Source organism: Ostrea edulis, chromosome 8 (genome assembly GCF_947568905.1).
Source record: "Ostrea edulis chromosome 8, xbOstEdul1.1, whole genome shotgun sequence".
Classification (NCBI taxonomy): Eukaryota; Metazoa; Mollusca; class Bivalvia; order Ostreida; family Ostreidae; genus Ostrea; species Ostrea edulis.
Window position 1 is genome coordinate 37,905,048 of NC_079171.1, and position 17,352 is coordinate 37,922,399.

The 17,352-nt window shown below is 37.1% G+C and overlaps 2 protein-coding genes and 1 pseudogene across 2 annotated transcripts; 1 reads left to right on the plus strand and 2 right to left on the minus strand.

Annotated features, from left to right (window-relative positions):
* Positions 1 to 459: 459 nt before the first annotated feature.
* Positions 460 to 3,704, minus strand: LOC125661561 (RING finger protein 207-like; annotated as a pseudogene).
* A 4,546-nt stretch (positions 3,705 to 8,250) lies between these two features.
* Positions 8,251 to 17,352, plus strand: LOC125661573 (peroxisomal membrane protein 11C-like). Its single transcript, XM_048893624.2, has 4 exons — positions 8,251 to 8,485; positions 9,007 to 9,188; positions 13,716 to 13,796; positions 14,484 to 17,352. The coding sequence occupies exons 1-4, from the start codon at positions 8,267 to 8,269 to the stop codon at positions 14,713 to 14,715; spliced, it is 714 nt and encodes a 237-aa protein (XP_048749581.2). The 5' UTR covers positions 8,251 to 8,266; the 3' UTR covers positions 14,716 to 17,352.
* Positions 8,486 to 12,865, minus strand: LOC130049039 (uncharacterized). The gene is made up of 2 exons (XM_056146021.1): positions 10,640 to 12,865; positions 8,486 to 9,794 (listed from the first exon to the last, which is right to left on the minus strand). The coding sequence occupies exon 1, from the start codon at positions 12,353 to 12,355 to the stop codon at positions 11,444 to 11,446; it is 912 nt and encodes a 303-aa protein (XP_056001996.1). The 5' UTR covers positions 12,356 to 12,865; the 3' UTR covers positions 8,486 to 9,794; positions 10,640 to 11,443.

Genomic DNA, 17,352 nt, shown 5'->3' on the forward strand with positions numbered 1-17,352 from the left:
ACATTCTTGCATTTTAAATAATGATCTTTATAGCAAAAACACCATTGCCTCTCCAAATTGTATATGTTGTCATATTGAAGATGCCCATCATTTCTTCTTTGCATGCAAAAGATACACTCAAGCAAGAAATCGTTTTTTCAATGAACTGCTTCAGCTAAATGATATTGCTATTGTCGATACCCACCTTTTATTATGGGGAAATGGATATTTTTCAAATGGTGTAAATTTTTATATTTTCAGAGCAGTTCAGAAGTTTATTAAAAACTCTAACAAATTTTAATCGGACCTATATATCTTTTTTGCATTTTATGCCTCATTATGTACTTACATGACCCTTAACATGTATTGTATATTATCATAATTGTACATTATAACTAATGCAAGGTGAAGATAACGAACAGTGATCAATCTCATAACTCCTACAAGCAATACAAAATAGATAGTTGGGCAAATATTATATTTTCTGTGGTACGACAATCTTTATTTATACATGTATAGCATAATATATTTTGTATACGGGAGAGGTTGTCTAAGTTGCTAGAACTTGTAACCAATCCCTTTGTATATTTATACAATAAAATATGTTCAAATCAAATCAACGTTTTATGAAGAGTGAACGCACTGTGAATGCACAGAGAGCGCACTGTGAATGCATGGTGAACACAAAACTGTGATCGGTGAACACACGGTGAATGTTTGATGAACACAAAACTGTGAACGGTGAACGCACGGTGAATGCACAGAGAGCGCACTGTGAATGCATGGTGAACACAAAACTGTGATCGGTGAACACACGGTGAATGTTTGATGAACACAAAACTGTGAACGGTGAACGCACGGTGAATGCACAGAGAGCGCATTGTGAATATTTGGTAAACACAAAACTGAACGGTGAACGCACGGTGAGCGAAGTGAAAATGAAGTAAAATGTTTTAATGACTATATACAATATTAATTCAAGTGTAAAATTTGTTGATTGATGCGTTCACTTTCAAGGTGTAAACTTGACATTTCTTGTTGATATTGGCATAACAAAACAAGAATCACTGGAGATACGTGTACATTGTCACTGTGCCGATGAACTGTCGCCCCACATAAAGATTGTTATCATCATCCACACACATACTACTGGGGTTATATTTCCCGTGTTGTTCTGTGAGTAGTAGAGACAGAAACTGACCGTCCTGATCAAGGAGATAAACAGTGTTCATATCACACAAACGAGAATGTGACCGAGAATATCAGTGCAGATTCCCAAGGGACGGAATCCTTACTTCTGCCCTGTGCAGGAGAACCTGTGTTGTCCTGATTTATTCACCACTACTGGAGCCTGTTTCTCATAATTTGATACACAGACATCTCCGTTGATGTTTGCTGTGATGTAGTGAGGATATCTATACAGTTCCTGACCTTTGTTATCCCTCTGTATGTCCTGTAGTTCTTTTCCTGTCATGTTATACCGAGTGACTTTAGACTGTGCATTCTTCCTCATCCCCACCAGTATGTCCCCGTTGATGTGGGAGGAGTATATCCTGATTGGTTCCCAGTCTCCTGTTTTAAAGAATTTTGTGATTTTATTATCCAGTGTTCTCTTATTGATTACTTTCTTGTCTCTGTCTGTGACTATTAAATCCCCGTCCTGTGTGACTGTGTAGTAGCCAGATTTACCGTTGGTATTTAACTTCCGCAGCTGATTCCCCTGTAGATCTGCTTGAACAAGGTTGCCATCACTGTCACTGACCCAGAGTCTGCCTGGTTTTTCTAGGGAGACACTGTCACATTTTTGTAACACTTACAACATTGGACTTCCTTACTTTATTGACAGAGGAAGATAGAGAGATTGTTTGCTTCATATCAGGTTTCTTTTGCTTGTCTTGTTTATTCTGTTTACTCGTTGATTCCATTAATATTGAAGGAGAGACAATTTCCATGGGTTTGATTTTTCTCATTTCTGCTTTGCTGTCTTCAACATTTATTTTTCCAAGTAATTTGGCAATATCATCTTTGCTATAAAGACCAGCAGTAAATGTTGGCATGATCAGTTTTGTTGTCTCCGGTATGGGTTGGATTTTCTGGAATTCATCAAAAAGTTTGGGAATTATGATTGTAAGCTTTGTGGAGGACAGGTAGTCATGCAACTCGTTGACAAGCTCATCAATATATGAAATATAATCATTAAATGTTCTATCTTGAATCCGTAATTCCTCCAGCAATGACTGTTCTATGTTGTCAACTGTTTGCATATTTTCTGACACCACTTTGTCCACCATGCTTTTGAGGGACTCTCCTTCAGCTTTCATGGCTGTTCTTAAGTTGTCCATGAAGACTTTTATTTCGGTGGAATCGCCTTTTATTTCTTTCTGTAAATCTCTTGATGTCGGAAGAAAATATTGGTCGACTTTGGAAATTTCCTCTAAGCAAATTGCCGTCTTATCTCCATAAAATAAATCTAAATCAATAACATCGTGCCACTTATGTTTTCCCTCTCTTGAACATTGGTAGCATAATGGAAGTTTGCAGTATACACAAAGCATGTCTATATCTTTAGAATGGGACATACATTTTTCCACAGGAAGTTTTCGTTTTCGTTGTTGGTAAAGGACCACCTCATGATTCTTGTATTCTGGATCCTTCAGATGTTCGTCTCTGCATCGTTCACACATCTTCTGATGACAAGGATTGCAGTAAAATTGACAATTCCACTCACAGTCTTTAATGTCACATTCTAAATAGTGCTGGGGTGTACCCAAATTTGGTGTACTCGGTTTGGAATGTGCCATCTGAAATGAGCAAGTGTTAATAAGAATATATTTAGATTTCCAATGTTTTTGCCAGTGGTATATTTAGAAATCGTAATGATATAGTCATGAATACAACGTGAAGATAACGAACAGTGATCAATCTCATAACTCCTACAAGCAATACAAAATAGATAGTTGGGCAAACACAGACCCCTGGACACACCAGAGGTGGGATCAGGTGCCTAGGAGGAGTAAGAATCCCCTGTTGACCGGTCACACCCGCCGTGAGCCCTATATCCTGATCAGGTAAACGGAGTTATCCGCAGTCAAAATCAGTGTGCCAAGAATGCATTGTAACTGTGAACAATGTGCATATGGATCTTGATAAATATACTAGTATGTCAATTTGAATGCCTAAGGTTGACGACAGAAATGAAATCAGAATGTAAATGTACCAAAGAAATTTCATTTTTGAAATTACATGTGGATATGGATTGCAAAAAGTCATGTCTACACACTTTTCCGTAAGAACTAACGCACTTTATGAAACATGGCGTGAAGCGTTGCAGTTATTACTCTCAATCATGTTTTTTTTTTTTTCAAAATTGATCTTCCCTCGTACTTATAGCAGCATGAAATGTATATAAATAAATAATGGTCAGATAAGGACAAAGAAAAGACAGAAAAATATTATGTATCTAAGCAATAAAGAAATGCATATATCAAGCTGAAACATCAAAATTTAAAATATATCCAATGTGTTGAATATATACGGGTGAAGGACTATTCATTCTTGAATGTGTAGTCCGTGGGTATTCAGAAAATAATACCTTGATTACCTTAATATATATAAAGTGATACTTACATTATCTGCAGTGGGCCTAGATTTGATGCGTCGTCACGGAAGACTTTGGTGCACAGTTCTGATACCTAAACGAGAATTGATGGAAGCTGTTATTTTCTTCCTTGTTTCGTAGATAGCGAGAAATGACACACATAGTACGTACAGGTAGGAATAATCAATAAGGTATAAATAACCATGATAATAGAGCGTGTTGGGACAGATTGAAGAAAGATAGGGTGCTGGGTACAAAAGGTACATAATGCAACGGTTATCAAGGTACACAATGTATCTTGTACGGAAAAAAGGCAGCTATAAAGAGTAATCCTTTTCCACCGCTTCCAGAGAAATAAAAAAGTGAAATATTTTCATTTACGGTACATTCTATTTTGGGAACTTATATTTTATTTCAAACACCATTAAAATGTTTGTATTTAAGTAATTTTAGATCATTAAATGACAGAAAATAATAAGTATAACCACATAGTACACATGCTTTAAGTCCTATATAATCTATAAAATCATCGAACCTTATGGTGCTTCGACCTCACCCCCCCCCCCCCCCCCCCCCAGTATGAAGTTGCAACTTCCAATTTCAATTCTTGGATCCGCCCCAAGGGTATTGTATACCATATGGGATTACCTAGAATTACACATGTGTAGGTTGAATATAATTGAAAAATTCATCAATTCGTAAAATTATTGGATTTCCTGGGCTTCCCATGAGCTACGTGACAGTCCTTATAAACTGCTGTGTCGGTTTACTGTAGGATATCAAAAGACGTAATTAAAACTTATACAGGTAGGCAGATAGACCTTCATATGACAAAACTTATATAGAATCTGCGAAATGCTGACCTCAAACGAAACTGTCAAAACCTAAACCTGCCTGCCAGCAGTCTGCCGCTATTCTAAAACTTATCATACGCGGAACAAGCTCTTGCGTATCGAATCAATTGAGAGATATAAACACCACATGCAGGTGGCAGTGGAATATTGCTATATAGATAGAGGAAGTTGACGATGGAGAAGCTGAATTCTTCCCGCCTGTCACAAAGTTCAGTTGTTAGTTTGCAGTTAATATTCATTTTCAATAAAATATCTTAGTACGAATTTCACCACATAACCACAAAATCCTTACGTCCACCCATAAGTTTTTATCCACTTTTCCCATGATGCATTTCAAGAATAAAAAAGCAAACAGGAAGACGGTAGAAGCTAGTACAAGAAGTAAAACACCTTTATTTCACACCCTTTACGTTGTTGATGTTACGTAAAATAACGTCAAATATTATTCGTACCGCGGTGCAGATAACGGTATTATTATGCTTCAGAATAATACAGTCAATTTCATTGGTCGAGGGCTGGTCACGCGCAGGGTGATAACTGTATTGTCTTCCTTTAGAAGATGACTTCTAATGGCACAAGCGAGAAAGCGATCGTTAATCAATAACTTCAGTGTTAACAGTAGAGGTCACAAATAACAATTGAGAAGAAAAATATTCCCATTCGAATGCAATTTTGCATTTCACTTGATGTTTACGTTTTTGTTTTGAAAAACGTTACGAAATGTTTACATTTGACGTTATGTTTTTGTGTCATTCTACTGTGACGTCACAATTGAAAGCTTTCTCTCGTGTAATTTTCTCAAAACTACAATGTTTTGCTTTACATCTAATAAATGAATGACTAAAACAAAATAGTGCATGTAGTTGAGGCCAACATTGGTTGCACCACTCGAAAACTATTGAACAGTTATAAGAATTGTCTGCAGAGAAAGTTGTTACGAATTTGTCGACGCTTTAGATAATAAAAAAAAAATAAATGATGAAGTATGGTACAAGTCAATAAGTGTGTGATAGTTTTTTTTAACGTTCAGATTCTTCAGGATAATAAAACTATTATCGACTGTTTAGCAGGTAGACATCACAGATCATCTGGTCTGAGTAGGGTTATCACCCACGGGCTCATCGGCGCCCTCGGGTGATAACCCTACTCAGACCTAGCTGATAATTGGTGATGTCTCCCTGCTAAATAGTCCATAATTGTATAACTATGCCGAGACCGTGATCCATGTCTCGGATAATTGAGTATACTTGTCCCGATAATATACACGATCACTACGTAGATGTGAGTGGAACTGTACTAACTACTTAATTTTGAATCGTTGAAATGGATCGTCTATGTTCACTCGGTAATATACTAATATTGAGCATGTTATTGTGTTCATAACCATCATCGAAACAATCAAATTGAACCGAGCTGTTATATTTTCGAAGAATCTGATGGTAATGAAAACGATGATCTTAAGGGAGGGAACAGACATGCGCACAATGATAGGCCTGTGGTGACGGAAGACAATGCCTCCGTTTCAAGCCCTTAAGATTCCTTTCACCGTCTGAATTTTATGAGGACTGGTTACTGAAATACACATCGCAAGAAAGTTAAATATAATTAATTCGATGTACTTTAATAACGCAGTTTAACATAATTCTCTCTAAAGATAAAAATAAGAAAAAACTAGATAGATTGACCTACAACAATGTATAGAATACATGTAATATATTTTATACTATGTAGGGATGACAATAATTCATGTTTTGTAAACTCTTTCGAGAGTTCAAGCAACGTTCCAAGAACAGTCGGGTATAGTGCACCTCTGTGTATCCTACATGGAGGGATCGAGCTCGGAGGAAACATGAGTAGAGCCATTTTCATCAGGTGGCTGCCCATTTTGGCTGACATTTGTAAAATTAAAATCAATACAAGTATATTATAATTTACAACAAAAAGGACTTATTGCTCTCAAGACGATAAAGAACCAGTTGAGAAACTGATCCTCCTAAGCAAAACATTCTAAACTGTCCACCTATTGATTGATCGATCGATCGATCGATCGATCGATTGATTGATTGATCGATCGATTGATTGATTGATTGAATATTGTTTAACGTCCCTCTCGAGAATATTTCACTCATATGGAGACGTCACCACTGTCGGTGAAGGAAAAGATCCTGACATGAGTTCCCTTTTGAGGAAACACCAGCTTTGTGGAAAACCCAGGACTAATATTGATTAATGCTTAATATTTGCACTATGTATTATTGAATTGTTTAATCTTTGTGGGTATACCCCCCCTTTTTTTTGAATAATCTATATTACATGTTTGAAATATATGGTACAATACCAAATAACAAATAGGGTCGTGAGGCGCATTGCTCGCAGTCTTTACTAAATCATGAAACGCTTCACGCACAGTCTGTAACACAGGAAAATTGTGTAATGATGGAGAACTCTGCGAGTGTTGCTGGGGTCCCGTTAATCTCGGCTGGATATTTGGAATGACGCCTTCACCGATTCTCGGAGCAGTCCTTCAAAATTCATGTCTGGAAAGTTTACATTCAATTTCGACCGATTCTGGCATTTAAGGATGTACTCTACATCGTCATAATGGTTGACTTTCTTTTAAAACATGAAGGAAATCATAAATATCAGCAATATTTGTCTATTCATTAAAAAAAATTGTCACCTAGCTGAGTAGCTCAGTAGGTTAGCACGTCGACTGCTGAACTGTAGATCGCGTGTTCGAGTCTTTTAAATTTTTCTACGAAAACTGCATTTTTTGACTAAATAAAGTAAATTTGAAAGTTTTCAATTTCAAAATATTGTTGTATATATCCTCCACTTTTCACCCATATCATTTTTTTTTCTGGTGTAGCATACCTCCTTAACTACGCCGAATTAACATCAGACCTTCTCTAGACGCTATGTAACGGTACATTGAAGAGCAACGTTAGAAAAGATCGGGTTCTAATTAGATTGCGCATTTAATATCTATGTATTTAATGTACACTAAGGTGACACTGCTAAATGATTTATCTGTTAAACTAAATGAAAATTTAGTGACTATTTTTATATGGGTTTTTCATACATAGACGGCAAGAAATACAAATATTTCATTATGAGTACTATGAAACCAATAAATGTCATAATGTATTTTATTATACCGGTAGAAGACCAATCTCTAAAGCTTACAAAAAGCGTGAAACGATTACTTGGATCAAAAGAGGGATAAGATAGACTGGGAACTCACACATTTCAGAGAAATTATTGCCACCAAAAAAAAAATTATCAAAAGAAAGGGGGGGGGGTAGTAATATCCATACTTCAGGTGCCTGTGATAATTTAAACATGCATCCTTCTTACAACTTGAAATTAATTAAACAGACATGTTAATAAAGAAATCAATAGCCTATTTACTGTCCAGTCCGTAAGGTCTAAAATATCTTAAACATGCCTTTGTCAGCAGACTAGGTCTTTGTCAACTTCTCTGGTAAAGTTACCTGAATATAAACCAGTCACAAAAGCCAGTCACAAGAACCAATGAAAGTTACATACAAGCCCTTTAAACTTGACCACATGGCCCCAACTTTTATTAGGTGGATCTAAAAATTAAAACATGTTCATTTTGCATGGTAGCTTTCATTATTAAAACACACTAGGCCTACTACAATAACTTATTTTTAATTAATTAAAACACACTAGACCTACTACAATCACTTATTTTAATTAATGTATCCGTAACGCATTAAGGCGCTCTCTTTTCTTTATCAATGGGATCGAACGCACCGTGTCGCTGATAAAACACCGGCTCAGTGAATCGAGTACGTCGTTATTTATAAACATGGAGATCGTCCGCGTGCTGGAGAGCTATCGAGGGAGGGACAAAATCGTCCGTTTGTGTACATACGCCGTTATGTGCATCGGTGGCAGGGGACAGGCAGATTTCAGCAAGAGACTGCTGGCCATTTCAGAAGGGCTGGGTCGAGCAAGAACGACCATGCGACTGTTTGACGACCTTTCAATGTTGTTCAAAACGCGGAGCTATGGCACAGGTGCCCAGGTAGGACGGTCGAGATTTTGAACTCTGATTTAAACATGAGGCTACTTTCGGTTTAGAAAGAAACTTTGATAATGCATCAATTAGGAACTTGAACATCAGTCGTCTCTTGTGCACATTCTAGATTCTTGATTCTACTTTATTGTTGAACAAATACAATGATGTATACACATGAGTTGGGGGGGGGGGGGGGGTGTATCAGTTGGGTTTTTACCTCTAATTTCTATCCACCCTTACAACTCATCAAGGTTGTCAGTCGGACACATTGCAAGTTTTCCTCTCCTTTTTTTTTTTTTTTTAAAGATGACTGTTTATGGAATTCATGTGTATGTAGCAACTTTTTGTTGTTGTTATTTTTTTTTCCGTTACAAATTCTTGTCTGAAAAACTTTCTTAAAGGACATTGATAGTCTATGTAGGAATACCTTCAATGCATGTTATTTCTAACTATTTATAAGCATACTTCTACTAACAGACAATATTAGACCAGTAAACTAATTTTAATGTATTTTCGGTACCCCTCAGGATAAGAACCCCATAGTTCGCCTGATGACCCTGATAACCAACATCTCCTACCAGATCTTCTATCCCATGGAGCACATCTACTGGCTGGCGGACAGGCAGGTTCTCCCCTCCTTCACGCCCTGGAAGTGGATGGTGGGAAGTATAGTGGCCTGGGCCGTGGCACTGTCTGCAGACATCATCAAGTAAACGCATGATCTTGTTTATTGATCTTTTTCTTATAGCACTAGGAGAAAAAAATGGTCGAAGTATTGGGCCTCGCTTTTCAGTATTAAGGTCCAGACTGTAATTAATGTGAGTGTGAAGTTGTTATAGGAGTACGTTTACAGTACAATTGGTCTGGATTCTATGGTCCTGTGTGAACGATCTTGATCAATAGTAAAGCCAAATGCTGAGTACACCCCCTTCCACACACACACACCCCACCACCACCACCCAGTGCTCCAAGTTGTGAGTAAAACGGTCGCATTTGCAACCAGAAAATTGATTTTGCGACTAGAGATTATATTTAAGTCACATTTTTACGAGTGGAAAAAAATAGGCAGCCAGTAAAATTTTGTAACCGGGATCGGAAGTCTGAATAAATTATTTTCAGTCTTGGGTCAAAACAGTGTTTGAAAGCAATCAAGATGGCGGTAAAACGAGGGTTAAAGCACTTTGGACTTAATTCAAAGTAGAAGCCTCGGCCTAGTACATGTAACAAAAAAATTCAAGAATCACACGGAGAAAGTTCTGCATTAAAAGATGACGTAGCTGTGTCTACAGAAAAATGCTTAAGTATAGGAAGAACCCTAGCTGCAATAATGTAGCCCTATCCAATTTTTTTTTTATTTTGACGTTTTCGGGATAGGGCTACAATTCCATAGGATCTCCGTAATGGTGCAAAATAATTTTATGAATAACCGATAATAAACTCTGTGTATTAGTCCCAAATGTTGTTTACACCAAAAGGAGTACCAACTTTGTGCTCGAGCATGTCTAATAAAGGTGTTTTTCATTAAATATAATGTACAGCATGCAAAATTCTTCGTCTGCTCCGCCATGCTTGTTATCGCGAGATCTCGTAGGTGGATCTAATGAAAGCCTAAACATTGACAATCAGCGCGAAAATGTAGTTACTCGAGCCACTTCGACAAAGAAAGGAAATCATATTGTTGCAGAAAGATTTTACACTCTGCTGTTCGGTTTTTAACTTGATATTTAATTCAAACCTTTTCAATACCGACGAAATAACTTTCGCCTCCATACTTGTCCATTGATGTAAATACTACCTTATATGGCATATGCAAATGACTTGGCAATCGGAAGTTGAAACTTCAGTACATCAAACATGGCGCACAAATATGAATCGAGGAATTGGAATGTATCGAAATTGTTGAAAACGGTAGAATAGAGCCTCACAAATCTAAAGTTGCAGGTTGTAAATTTATATATTGACTAAGAAACATAGAATATTATTTTATTTACGTAAAGAAAGTCAGGAAATGTTTAGAATGAGCGCAAATGTTGCGGGAGTGAATCACTCCCGCATTTGCACCATTACGGAGATCCTAAGGAGTTGTAGCCCTCTCCCTAAAAAAAAAAAAAAAAAAAAAAAAAAAATCAGAGAGGGCTACATTATTGCAGCTAGAAGAACCCCAGTCCTAATGGCTGAAGGAATTTTCGTGGTTGATATACAGAGATTGCAAAATGTTTTGCAGAATTTGTGAGGCCAATCAGCCAGCAACGTCCACCATTTCTGGACACCCATTGTCCGATTTCACCACGACCTGGTGTACATCTTTCAAATGTGGAAGTGTAACTATTCATGGTAACAGTAAGAGGCACATCTTTGTCCGTGACTGCATTATTAGCAGTAAGTCGAGCGGGGCAACTGTTGCTGCTAATTTTCACAGACAATTACGAACTCAGGATGTAGTGTTCTTATTGATGCTGGTACTGATTGTTCAGTAAAATATCCAACAACAAGTAGAAGCTCTTATTCGCATAAGCAGTGTAGGCCCACTTATTGAGGACTTTAAAGCAAATCCTTGTGTGGAACGCTGGGTTTTCTTCCCCAGAAACGTACTGTAAAATATACAGGATGGCCCAATGCAATACGACTTTTGCCAGAGTAAATACTTGACTTGTTAGTATCCAGCATGTTTCACATCACATTTCTATTCAGTTTCAAAATAAAACAAACAAAATGCATACATGGGCGTAGATTTGTTTCTTGAAAGATATTCAAATTAAAAAAAAAACTTTTAGGTCTTATTTACAAAATCTTTTACCATGGCAAGTAGAAATTTTGAACATAGCGACTAGAAATTTGAAAATGGGTACCAGAAATATTTATAGGTCGCCATTTTGCGACCTGATAGCAGATGTGACTTGGAGCACTGCCACCAACACTAATAACAAAAATCATCCACATTTTATAGATATATGTACAAAGACACTAAAGTATATACATCCTAACGATCCTGATCATGGGTGAATTCAGAGCAAGACACCGAGTACCCTCCCCCCCCCCCCCCCCCCCCCCCCCCCCCCCCCCACACACACACACACACATACCACCACCAACAACAACAAGAACACATGTGTCAGATTTAACACACAGAAATATACACCAACATACTGAGTCTCTCTCCAGTAACAACACACTGAGTCTGTCACCAGTAACAACACACTGAGTCTTTCCCCAGTAACAACATACTGAGTCTGTCGCCAGTAACAACACACTGAGTATGTCCCCAGTAACAACACACTGAGTCTGTCCCCAGTAACAACACACTGAGTCTGTCCCCAGTAACAACACATTGAGTCTGTCCCCAGTAACAACATACTGAATCTGTCGCCAGTAACAACACACTGAGTCTGTCCCCAGTAACAACACACTGAGTCTGTCCCCAGTAACAACACATTGAGTCTGTCTCCAGTAACAACACATTGAGTCTGTCCCCAGTAACAACACACTGAGTCTGTCCCCAGTAACAACATACTGAATCTGTCCCCAGTAACAACATACTGAGTCTGTCCCCAGTAACAACACACTGAGTCTGTCCCCAGTAACAACATACTGAGTATGTCCCCAGTAACAGCATACTGAATCTGTCCCCAGTAACAACATACTGAATCTGTCCCCAGTAACAACATACTGAGTCTGTCCCCAGTAACAACACACTGAGTCTGTCCCCAGTAACAACACACTGAGTCTGTCCCCAGTAACAACACACTGAGTCTGTCCCCAGTAACAACATACTGAGTCTGTCCCCAGTAACAACACACTGAGTCTGTCCCCAGTAACAACACACTGAGTCTGTCCCCAGTAACAACACACTGAGTCTGTCACAGTCCTGTTTTTCATGGTGCAATATTGTATTGGTGGGTGGAATCTCTGATCTTGAATATAAATTCACTTGGGCAGGTAAACTCTGAGAAGTGGTGGTCTTGGAATACAGTGTATATGTAGATGAATATATTTATTGAAAAGCCCCATTGTTCTAGTGATGAGTAGAATTGATATTAAGGAGGGTATTTTACTTATAGAGGGAGACGACTCTGGCTCTAAGTGTTGTAGTCATTATGGCATGTGTCTAGGTAGTGTTGTACAATGTACTCAGTAGAGTAGATGTCTAGTACAGATTGAATACATTTACCCCCACCACACCCCACCCCCAAAACAAACAAAACGAGAGAAAAAAAAGAGAGAAAAAAAACCTAAGAGTTTCAGTATACAATTATGCCTATGAAGCTGTGTGAACAAAGTTACAGACATGATACAAGTCATAACAGAAGAAGTCAGAATATGTTCTTATTTAATTGACTTCCCCATTGAATCATGATTAGGAAACGGGATAGGTGTATATGGGCTCAGATTGCTGCTTAATCTAAATTACATTTCACATTTACGTACTAATTAATTGATTTACATACTGATTTATTTACATACTGATTGATTGATTTACATACTGATTGATTGATTTACATACTGATTAATTGATTTACATACTGATTGATTGATTTACATACTGATTAATTTACATACTGATTAATTGATTTACATAATGATTAATTGATTTACATAATGATTAATTGATTTACATACTGATTAATTGATTTACTTTCTGTAATACGCAATTTCCGAGTTGTCCAATAGTTCTTTCACTTTTTGGAACTCTTACGCACAGTGAGACGCAAAACATACTTTTGCCCACACGCTGGGTACAAATACTTATGGCTTCCTTCATATATTGCCTAAAGGATGATTATCAGACATTGTGCAGCCACGCAAACTGATGGGGCATACAATCTTAGTAAATCTATGATTATTTGATAATAAAATAGCTCAAACAAAAATTGATAATCACCATCTTTCTTTGATAAAGTATCAGTCGTGTAGAAGAGGAAATAAATATAAATGAATAATAAATTTAAAGGCCGAATTCAAATAGATATTATTCTTCATATGGTAATCTTGTACCCACCCAAGCGTTCAACAGAATACTGAACGTACCTCCATCACAGAAGAGCTGATATCTCGGAACTTGCGTATTATTAATCTACTTTACAAATTGGGTTTCTATGAAAACTAGGGCACATTTACCTCTCTGTACTTTTGAGAAGTAATCATTATATTTGGGGGGTGGAGGGGGAAGATTATTAAAGCCAATATTTATTGAATCAATTTCAAGATTGGTTTTAAATTACACTTGCTGCATTTGTAGGATGATTGCCAAGATTGTGACCCTGAGGAAGGAACTCAGTGAGCTGCGGAAAGAGAAACTGCTACAATCGTCAGAGGAAAGGTAACTGTGTGTTGCCCTGTGGCCCGTCATTGGTTACCGTGGAATCATCAATGTTCGTGGGGGATTCATGTTCGTACATTTCATGGGTCACTCTTACCCACAAATTTACGTGTCCTTGAACACTTTTTAAACCAAGTAGAGTTACGTCTCCTAGTGACATCTTATCGCTTACCTACGAAATTACATCACCACGAACCAGCAAAATCGTGCTTACCCATGAACATTGAATTAAACAAATTAAAATGATTCCACAATAATCAGTCACTGCCCATTACCCTGTGGAGATCTGGGTTAGAACAGCTCCTCGGTACTCCTTGCTTGTCGTAAGGGGTGACTAAATGGGACAGTTCTTTGGATGACACTGCAAAAACCAAGGCCCTCTGTCACAACAGGTGTGACATGATGAAGATCCCTCCCTCCTCAAAGGCCATAAGCGCCGAGTGAAGGCTTAAATTTTGCAATATCGATATATAAACAATATACATTGTGGGGCATAACTTCAGTAGATTTCAGATTATGCAAATCCGTATGATAAAATTTATGTTTTCATCTGTGTTACACAAGTCAATGTTAAAGCATGTTTCAATTTCAAGATGTCTCAGGTGAGCTTTGTGGGCCACTTTGTTCCTTTCAAATGCTGTTTCTTTCATCAGTGATTTCAGATTTCCAACCTATTTTTTTCTACAGTGAGGACCATGTGAGAGCAGAAAGGAAAAGCGCCGTGATCGGAGAGATTCGGGAGAGTTATCTCACCCTTATCCAGGATCTGGCTGACTTTGCCAATGCAATCAGCTGGCTGCCATCCGGCTCACTTCTCTGGTCAGGAAAACTGTCACGCTTCCAAAACGGAATATTTGGCATGATTTCTTCTTGTATTCTATTGTACAAGGCTTGGCCCAGTAAAGAGAAGAGTTCGTAGATAGAATTTTTTCTTCGTTTTACAATAACATTATGTCCCCTGGTGCTGAAATCCATCACTTAGTGATGTATTCGTAATTATTTATCAAGAGTTAATTGTAGTAATTAAGCTGTGATTGATAAATTGTGTGTAAGAAAATTTTCACATGGCCACTGACATCTGTTTTTCTGTGAAAGATAGTAATTTATATACCTCGTAGCAGGAGGTCCACCCATTGAGTTCTAGTTTTGGAACCAAGTGTTTACACGTGTATGTATGAGGTCTAGTTTTCACAAGCTCTAAGTTACTCAGTAACCTTGTATGGTACTGTGGTCAATGTCGTGTTGAAATTGAAGATTTTTATGCCCCCGAGATCGAAGATGGGGGGGCATATTGTTTTTGTCCTGTCTGACATTCTGTCATTCTGTAATTCTGTCATTCCGTCATTCTGTCTGAAACTTTAACCTTGCTAATAACTTTTGAACAGTAAGTGATAGAGCTTTAATATTTCACATGAATATTCCTTGTGACAAAACCTTTCCGTGGGTACCAACATTTTTGACCCCGTGACCTTGACCTTGGAGTTTGACCTACTTTTTGAAAACTCTAACCTTGCTGATACTTTTGAACAATAAGTGATAGAGCTTTAATATTTCACATGAATATTCCTTGTGACCAAACCTTTCCGTGGGTACCAATATTTTTGACCCTGTGACGTTGACCTTGGAGTTTGACCTACTTTTTGAAAACTTTAACCTTGCTAATAACTTTTGAACAGTAAGTGATAGAGCTTTGATATTTCACATGAGTATTCCTTGTTACAAGACCTTTCCGTTGGTATTGAACCTTTTAACCCTGACATTTGACCTACTTTTATTTTATTTTTTACATTGGTCATAACTTCTAAATGGTAAATATTAGAGCTTTAATATTGTACATGAACCTTTCTTTTGACAAGATATTTCTACTGGTACCAAGATATTTGCCTTTGTGACCTTGGCCATCTTCAGAATTGGCCATTATTAGGGGCATTTGTGTTTTACAAACACATCTTGTTTTTTTATGAATTATATGCTGCATAATCATTCCATTTTCATTATTTCATAATATTTAAGGCTGAATGTTACACTAGAGAAATCTAATATGGTTGAGAGATGAGGAATAAGTACAATAATATTTTGAAATTGAAAATTTATCTCATTTAGTAAAAAAAATAAAGTTTTAGTAGAAAGTTACCATGGGAAAAAAGAATGTGTACAATATTTTAACATTGAAAATTTACCTTTAATATTTAGTTAACACTGCCGTTTTAGATAAAGTAATCTGAAAAAAAATTAAAACCCCTGCAGGACTTGAACCCACAATCTACAGTTCAGCAGTTGACATCGTTGATCGATTGACTTATCGAGCAAGGTAATTAGATTGAGAAAGGAATATATGATCTACATATGTTGCTGATATTTATATTTTCATTCTTGTCTTAATAAAAGAAAGTCAGCCATTATGACAACATGCAACTTCACCTTAATTGACAGCCATTATAACAACATGTAACTTCTTAATTAATAAGAAAGAAAATCAACCATTAATGTACATGTAATTATGTAATTAACGTCCCAGAATATAACCTACAACTGTCTGTGATACGTTGTGTTCTCCGCACATGATAGGCCGTGTCAATGGTAAAGTCTATTTCATGTCGCACATGATAGGCCGTGTCAATGGTAAAGTCTATTTCATGTCGCACGTGATAGGCCGTGTCAATGGTAAAGTCTATTTCATGTCGCACGTGATAGGCCGTGTCAATGGTAAAGTATATTTCATGTTGCACATGATAGGCCGTGTCAATGGTAAAGTCTATTTCATGTCGCACGTGATAGGCCGTGTCAGTGGTAAAGTCTATTTCATGTCTCATGTGATAGGCCATGTCAATGGTAAAATCTATTTCATGTCTCTGTAGATGCCATATAGACAAACAGATTAATATTACACTTATTGTGTCGAGTTGAAAAATTATATAATTATATGCAAATACATACATGTATAATTTATGTTTGTGAAAGTAAAGGGTATAGAGTTATTTAAAGATTTCTACTAGATATAGTAAATATATGATGAGAGAAAGGGGGATAGAGAGAGACAGACACAGAGAGGGTGGATTTTTTAAAAAGATTTCTACTAGAAATAGTACAGCTATGATGAGAAAGAGAGAGGTGGAGGGCAGAAAGAGAGGCTTTATACTGCAATACCGGTAATGTGTGAATATCTGGGCCATGTGAATATCCAATCAAATCTAAGCAGTGTAGTACACACATGCGTCCTGTAACTTGTTCTTGTTGTCCAGATTTGTTTAATGTACATATGTACCCAGAGCTTTGTAGGCTATTTTTATATTGTGTACAGTAACATTAGAACAGCACTGTTAGTTGGTAGATTGTTTTTGTTTAATCCGTTGTGCTGTACTCATGTAAGACATGGAGAGAATGCAACGATAAAAAAACTGAATATTTTTGTTAATGTTTAAAAAAGGCACATATATTTTTGCTTGATTAAATTTGCAATTTTATTTTCTGTTTTATCTCGTTAATGATTTGTATAATACATGTAAAATGATGAATAAAAATACACATAATCATATTTGTCATCCCCACCAACAAA